General features: G+C 42.6%; 1 protein-coding gene across 1 annotated transcript; it reads right to left on the bottom strand.

Annotated features, from left to right (window-relative positions):
- Window positions 1–460: 460 nt before the first annotated feature.
- Window positions 461–1,408, bottom strand: LOC114691582 (olfactory receptor 3A1-like). Its single transcript, XM_028867023.2, has one exon. It carries the CDS (start codon window positions 1,406–1,408, stop codon window positions 461–463), a length of 948 nt encoding a protein of 315 aa, XP_028722856.1.
- Window positions 1,409–8,451: the final 7,043 nt, after the last annotated feature.

Here is an 8,451-nt window from a genome sequence, read left to right as displayed (position 1 = left end):
CTGAGAGCTGCACCCAGATACCAAGTTCTCTAGTATTACTAGGGAATATGAAACCACAGAGAGAGCTCCCTTCCCATTTCCTCTGAATATTATAAGAATTTTGTAGGAGGAATGTGCTTTTCCCAAATAGGCTTATGTTGCATAGACAGACCAACTATTCCAGAAATTGAGGAATAAATATGACTCCCAAGGAGGATGCTTTCTGAGACACTCTGGGAACTCCAGCTTAAGGGACGATACAGTGACTAAAGGTGGAACTCATCGAAGGGCAAACCTGGGGGAACCTATGTATCTATTCCTGGGTACAACCTCTTTCAGGGACAATACATATTATCCCTTATTTTAAGCTTTGAGATGGAAAGAGTTCTGAACAATTTGTTGTAGTGTTTAACACTACAGGGCACCCCTATCCCTAGGTTTAGTTTTGAAAGAAATAGATGGAAGGAGTCTTGAGACCCCCTTAAACTGCTGGCCGCCTCCCTATGAGTACCCTCCAGAGAGCAGCCTGCACATAAGGGTTCTTGAGGCTGTAGATGAGCGGGTTCAGCATGGGGTTGATGACAGTGTTGAAAATCCCAATAGCTTTATCCTTATCTGACAGTTTGGTGGAACCAAGTCTCATATAGTTAAAGATGCCTGTGCCGTAAAATAGTGCAACCACAGTCAGGTGGGAGCTACATGTGGAGAAGGCTTTCTTCCTGCCTTCAGCAGAGCGGATTCGCAGAACTGCAGCTGCCACGTGGATGTAGGAGGTAAAAATGAGTGTCATGGGGGTTCCTGCCATTATGAAACCCACTGCAAAGAGCAGCAGCTCATTGAGCTGGGTGCTGGAGCAGGACAGCTGGAAGAGCTGGGGCAGGTCACAGTAGAAGTGATTGATCACATTGGGGCCACAGAAGTTGAGTGTGGATATGGCCACGGTGTGGGTCAGTGCATTGCTGAAGGCACAAGCCCAGGACGTGGCCACCAAGATCCTCTGGACTGTGTGGTTCATGCGGGTGCTGTAGGTGAGGGGCCGGCAGATGGCCAGAAACCGGTCATAAGCCATGGCTGTCAACAGAAAGCAGTCAACTCCAGCCAGCAGATGGAAGAAGAAGAGCTGCGTGAGGCAGTCTCCATATGGAATTGTACGCTTGTGGGACAAGATCCGAACCAACATGCAGGGAATAGTGACGCTGATGCACCCCATGTCCATCACTGACAGGTTCCCCAGGAAGAAGTACATGGGAGTGTGGAGTTTGGGTTCCACCAAGACAGCTGCTAGGATGCTAAGGTTGCCCACAACTGTGGCCATGTAAGCCAAGAGGAAGAGTATGAAGACAACTGGCCACAGCTCTGGTGTCTCCACCAAACCCAGCAGGATGAATTCAGTAACACTTGTTCCATTTGCTGTAGGCTTTGGCTGCATGAGTTCCTCTAAAGAAACAACCAAGCAGGAGAACCATGAGCTCTCTCAATGAATTGGGAAAATTTAAATCATAGCTGCTGGAAAACTTGCCAATTAGAAACTTAAAGGGGGAACTTATGTCACTCCTTCCCTTCCCTTTCCTCCCTCCAAATGATGTCATTTTATAATAATCTCAAAATAGACAAGAAGTCATTTATGAAATGTAACCTGTTGTTGTTGAGGAACTGGGATTGCTTGAGTGTCAGTGTGTTTGTAACATGTGTCAGATCAATTGCCTAACACACAAATCACAGGCCACACCCACTCTTCATTCTAAAGAAAAAGCACCCCAGTTCTGGTACTGTGGAACAGTAAGATTTGCTGGAGGACAGCATCTGATTATCCTGGGAGAATGAGAACAGAGAAAGATGGCACCATTATGTTTAATTTTACAATAATTGTTGCAGCATTAGCAACACTAATCTTGAGAAATAGAAAGAGAAAAATAAAGTCTGTAAGTTGTAAAAAATTATCTTCAAAAATAAAAGAACTATCAAGACAATAGGAGTTAAAAATTTAAGAAGTTCCTATTTAATTATATGACGCCAGTGTACAGACAGGAAACATTGAAAAATTCATTCACTATTGTGTTTTCCCTAGGAAGCAAAATTCTCATGGTATAAAGTTTTAAGATTGAAGCAGGTTGTGTGTGTGTGTGTGTGTGTGTGAGAGAGAGAGAGAGAGAGAGAGAGAGAGAGAGAGAGAGAGAGAGAGAGAGAGAGAGAGAAAGGAAATATCAACCTCACCACTGGCTTTAACTAAGATGGCATTTACTTCCTTGCTTGTTCCAGTTTTCTAAACTGTCTACAGTTGACACAGAGTTTTAAATGCTATGTGTGCCACACCTGGAGCTGCTCATGTAAACCTACTACATACTACATCACAGTGAACTAATGGAGCAAAAGAGAAACAGCTCTCTTTCTCTGCAGCAGCCTGTGATGTGGACAGTTTTCTTGGGACATTCTCTGTTAACACTTCCAGATGAGCTACTGGTAAGCTTGCTCTAGGCTAGGTACTGTTCTAAGGACTTTACTTGTAGTAGTTAATTAACTCCTTCAGCATCACTGTAGAATGAGTACTATTTTATTCTTTGTTCACACCAAGAAAACCATGAGCATGCATAATGCAAGAGACATGGGTAGGGCAGGTTTAACCCTCTATAGCCCCTGATCTTAACTACTAACACTTTAGTTAATCCCAGGATCTCAAGGGCTCAAGGTCTTGCCTTTCTTAAATTCTTCCTGAAGCTCTCTGTGAACCACTCCTATGACTCAGAGTTCCACTCACAATCACTGTGGCTGGGCTTTTGTGGACTCCAGGTCTTTCCTTAGAGGCAAGTAGTTGAAGTTCAAGTGAGTGCCTTAGTGGGTCATAGCCACAGCAGCTTTTCATCTTGACTTCCTGCATCCTCATCATTGCTTCTGGCAGTTTCTCTGCATAGAATGCTCTTGCAGTGTCCTATGGCCACATCTCCATGATTGGTGCAAATGATGATATTTCCTGACCAGTTCCTGCCCAATCCAGAGTGACATTTGTGTCTTCACAATCCTAACACACTTTGATTATATTCTATATATACTAACCTTATAGAAATCATAAGCTTTTTACCTAATCACTCCAGTTTAATTCAAGGGAAGAATCCATATTGTATTTCTCTTTGGGACCTATATGAATATATCCACTGTATCTGTGCACTACTTCACAAATAAATGGATGGCTGCACCAGTTGACAAAAAAGAAGCTTTGGTGATTAGCAAGAATTATCAGAAGATTTTTTAAGGGACAAATGCGAATTTGGAAAGGCTAGAGTTTGAAAGGAGGGTGGATAGATTTGAATGAGAAGCACTGGTTTTCCTCCAGTTGAGATGATGATCAGAAATTCCTTTTAATATAAACTTTACAAATCATTTTTACAGTCAGAAAAATTATTCCTTAAAAAAGAAACCTAGTCATGCCATGGCACAGAACACTAGCTGTTGCCTTGATCTCAACCAAGAAGAGACTAAACATGTATGAAGTCACTTAAGATCACCATCCAGAAGTCTGTGGTTGATGGGATTTTGAGAGGACCATCGCTGGTGAAGATCATCGCTGGTGAGGCCATTGCTGACACTGAACCAGCTCTTTCACTCACTTGCAGAAGACTTGTCATCTGGAGCAAGTCTCCTTTTTGATTTTGAGACACAGATTAACATATCTGTAAAGCCAGGAAGGTCAACTAGCTAAAAAAACAGCTGATGTCCCTTTTTGGTGACTTAAGGGCAGAAGAAGGGCCATGAAAACTCACCAGTGATGGCTCAGGACCAATGTGGTTTTGTGGAAAATGATGTGAAACACACAAACTCATTCAGCTTCAGTGGAAACAATAAGGAGCTATATATAGAGAGGGCAAGTGTGAAAGAGAGAGAGAAACAAGACAAAGAGAGGCTGAGGCATCTCTGTCCTGGGATTTTCCATCATAGTGTCAGCCTCTTGGGACTTCACAATTAGTGCCTAGAAATTGGAGGAGGGTGTGCATACAGGCGAGGTCAGGTCAAAGATACAAGCCCTGATAAACACCACTGTGGTGTGGCAATGGAGTCTCACATCACATGGGGACCAGAGATTTTCCTACGTCTTTGTTCTCACCCTCATATTGTCTACAGCCATGCAAAGGAGATGGACTCAAGCTCAGTTTAGCAGTCAGGGTATGCAGGGCTGCCTGCTGCCCCAGAGCCACTCAGGGAATTAGAGGTGGCACCAGGACTGCTTGGGTCTCTAGGCTAAGAAAACAGCTCCTTTTCATTCCTGCTACAAACAGGATTTGACAGGACTCCACAAGGCTGACTTCTAAGCTTGTGGATGAGGAGAGAATCATCTTTGGGTCTGAGGATGAAAGGGAAACTCAAGAAAGGAGGGGAATCAGAAGAGGCCCATGGCAAACAAACCAAATCCTCAAGGATAAACTGTGTTCCCACCAAGAACCTTGTTAGTGAGGGCCATGGGGACTACATCTTGGGATTCCTGTAATGATCCTGGGAAAGGCCTTGGAAGCACTGTGCTGGGAAAAACAGGAAGTGGGGGCGTGTGCAAAGTTGTTTCCTCTTGTGGGTTTCAGGCCGCTCTTCGACGCTGAGAGCCTCAGTGATACAGATGATGGAAGAGGGAATTAGAGCAGCTGTGCAACACGATCTTCAAACTCTTTAGCCCTCTCAACAACTGATCAGCTGCCCGAACCCCTGGTGCAGTGCACGCTCTGAGGGATGGACAGACTTGTCCTCCATTTCTTAGTAGCCTCAACTTTCTTATCTGTGAAACGCCCGATTTTCTTTTTTAGTTTTTCTGTGAGAATTAAACTCTATAATATACACAGAGTTCCTTTTAGGGGATGACCAATATTTTTATTAACTTAAGAACAATGGATAATATTTACTATATGCTTGCTATATTCACATATGAAGTATTTTGCATGGGGTTGATTGAGTTCCAATGAGTCCTTCCAATGATTCTGTCATGTACCTATATCCCTCACATTTTACAGATTAATAAATTGAATTTCAAGATGATTCAGTCATTTTCTTATAGCCACACAGGAATTTGAGGATGAGAGGTTTAAATATTTGTTTGTACCATTCTTAGGAACATACTCTCAACACCTATGCTATGGGGCACCCTCTCTATCTCCTTCTAAAAGACCCATTGACCACACAGTATACATTTAGATCTATTTTTGTGTGCAGCATTAGCTTTTCTGTTTATCTCATTTAACATTTATTTTTTAGAATTCATACACAATACTATAATTACATCATTCCCACTGCAATTTCCCCTCCTTAAACTCCTCCTGTGCCCTCCCATGATTCCTCAAGTTCATGACCCCTTTTAAAATTATATATATATACAACATAGTGATCCCATTTAGTGTTGCTTGTATATATGTGTGTTTAGGGCTGACCACTTGGGATTGGATAATCAATTAAGGGACTGTCCCTATGGAAGACTGACTTTCTTCCTCTCTTAGTAGCCATTAATTGCCTGTAGCTCTTTGTCTAGGTTTAGGGCCTTGTGAGGTTTCCCTCAGTCTTGTTGGGTTGTCAATTGGTATTGTCACTGTGTGGGTCTTGTTTGTTTAGGCAACCATACTGTAAATATTTCATTGGTGTAACTCCCTGTTATCTCTAGAAGACACTACCTCACAGCAGACAGCCTGGTCCTGTAGCTCTTACTGTCTTTCTGATCTTCTTCCTTTATATCCCCTGAGCCTAGATGTAGGAGTTGCATTGTAGATGTATCAATTGGAAATTGGTACCCTACAGTTAGTTGTTCTCTGCATTTGGTCTTTGTGATGGTTCTGTCTGCTTCTTTAATGAGGGGTGAAAGCTAAACGTGTTTGTGGATATAAGGATAAGAATTTAGAATACAGTTGGTAATTCTACTGGCTTAGGAATCAGGCAGCAGTAGTCTGTCCTCTAGAGTCTATTACCTCACCAGTCATGAGTAGTTGGCTAGGTTCTTAGTACTAGCCATGAATTCCCCCCTACTAAGTGAGTATTCAGTACAATTATACAGTTGCTGGCTCTCTCCAAGATTTAAATGCCACTAGTGTACTCTTGGGTATATTTTGCCATTCTCCCATTCTGTCTTTTTCCATTGGCAACTTGCATAGCAGCTTTGGATACTATTAATAGTTTTGATATTTGTGATATGTGGTGAAATGTGGTGATATTTTGTTTGTGCTTTAATAAGTAAATCTTGCCTGGAGATCAGAGTGTGGAGCTAGCGATTAGAGGACAGGTAGTGGTGGCTACCTTTAATGCCAGCAGGTGGGAGGAGGAAACAGGAAGTGATATGGCTGTGTAGAGAGAAGAAATGATAAGGTGTGGTAAAGTCAGGAGCTTGGCCCTTTCAGGCTGAGGATTTGGTAGAGTTAAGAAGTCTCTTTAGTGGCTGGCTCCTTTACTGATCTGTCAACATTTACCCTGATATCTGGCTCTGGGTTTTTATTATTAAGACCAATTAGCATTCATGCTACAGTGGCGACTATTGATGCCTATGTAGGATGAACAATGTTCCAGACATGAGTCCAAGACATCTTTTTATTAGTAATAGCAACCTGCAGTCCTTGCTTAATAGCCTATGAAACAATTTTAAATCATACTTTCATCTTCAACTTTTGAGGTAACTTCCTCACCATTCTATTATATCTGCCATTTACTCTCATCACAAAGAAATATAAAACTGTTTGATGGGAAACTGACTTCTCCACATTGATACCACATTCTTGACCCTTATCTTACTTTTCTATCACCACAACAAAGGCAACTTATATAAAAAACATTTAATTAGAGCCTTATAATTACTGAGGGTTAGAGTCCATGACCATCAGGGCAAGGAGCCTGGCATCAGGCATGCATGGTGCTGGAGCAGTAGCTGAGAACTTATATTTGATCCACAAGAATGAGGAAGGGAAAGACAGAGCTAACTGGGAATGGTATGTGCTTTTGAAACCTCAAAGCCTGCCCCTAGTGGCATATCTCTTTCAGCAAGGTCCTCCTAATCTTTTCCAAGCAGTTCCTCCAACTAGGGACCAAACATTCAAACACATGAGTGTAGCTAGAGTTTTCCTGCCTTGCCCACAGTCAGGACAAATCTTTGTCACTCGCCAGTCCCACAGCCACTCAGACCCAACCGAGTAAACACAGAGACTTATATTGCTTACAAACTGTATGGCCGTGGCAGGCTTCTTGCTAACTGTTCTTATAGCTTAAATTAGTCGATTTCCACAAATCTATACCCTGCCATGCAGCTCGTGGCTTACCGGCATTTTCACATGCTGCTTGTCCTGGCGGAGGCTGGCAGTGACTCCTTCTGCCTTTCTGTTCTTTTATTTCTCCTCTCTGTTAGTCCCGCCTATACTTCCTGCCTAGCCACGGCCAATCAGGTTTTATTTATTAACCAATCAGAGCAACACATTTGCCATATAGACCATCCCCCAGCACAGCCAAGTGCAGACCATCTCAGACACCTGCACTCAGGCCCATGGTCCTAATTATCCTCTATGCAGACCTGCTGGGTAAAGCCACAAGGAACCCGAGAACAGGCTCCCACAGGACATACAGAATATCCCACAGCACATGAGCCTATCGGGGGCATTCTCATTCAAACCAGTACATCTCCTGCTTAAGCATGTAGTATATGAATGCAGACATTTTTCATTGTTCAGCAATATTTTTTCCCAAACATAAAGCCAAAAATCTATAGTGAAAATTGTCAATGGCAGCAGAGGTTAAAACATCAATACAATTCATTAGGAAACTAAATATGCTTTTCTAAATAATTCTTGAGTAAAAGGGTAAAAAAAACACTGCTACTTTACTTTATGAATGTCCTAATATGATGACAAGCCAGTGATGAACTGGATTTTCAACTCAGGTTACTCTTGTACTGGTCATTGGATCTAATTATGCTTTGAATGTGAAATACACCCTGCAGACTTATGTGCTTGAGCACGTGGTGCCTAAGTGATGGAGCTATTTTGGGAGTTTGTGGAATCTTTGGAGTGGGAAGCTGGGTGACTGGAAGGTTGCAGCCTGATTCTACTTCTGGCCTAAGCTTTCTTCTTCCTTAACTGTCAAGAAACATATCACAACCATGCTTCAAGTTTCCCAGGCTTGGATGAAGTTATCCCAGCCTCTATGCTCTTCCCATTATGATGGAACTCTGAACAAAAGTAAAGGAGGTCTGAGTCCCACACATTGCTGACCACTATATATCCACTTCCCTAGAAAGTGTGCTCTGAGATAGCAGTGATACACAAATCCAAGTCCAAGATGAGTCACTCAGATTTCTCTAATGATTAACTGCTAAATGTCAGAACTCTGTGAAGGTCCACTGCTAGGCTCCCTGACATGTGGGAGCAGAAGGTGTCTTTGTAGATCTTCCCTGAAACCATGTGCTTGTGTGAGTGCCTATCCACACAGCATACAACACAGACAGTATTACTGTCTGTGCTTAGGACTGCAGGA

The sequence above is a fragment of the Peromyscus leucopus genome, chromosome 8b (genome assembly GCF_004664715.2).
Source record: "Peromyscus leucopus breed LL Stock chromosome 8b, UCI_PerLeu_2.1, whole genome shotgun sequence".
NCBI classification, from domain to species: Eukaryota; Metazoa; Chordata; class Mammalia; order Rodentia; family Cricetidae; genus Peromyscus; species Peromyscus leucopus.
The sequence above is the reverse complement of the archived record's forward strand: the minus strand, read 5'-3'. Positions and strand labels throughout refer to the sequence as shown.

What these genes read in the sequence shown, in the direction of transcription:
- LOC114691582 (XM_028867023.2), bottom strand. Translation starts at nt 1,408, where the DNA reads ATGCAGCCAAAGCCTACAGCAAATGGAACAAGTGTTACTGAATTCATC.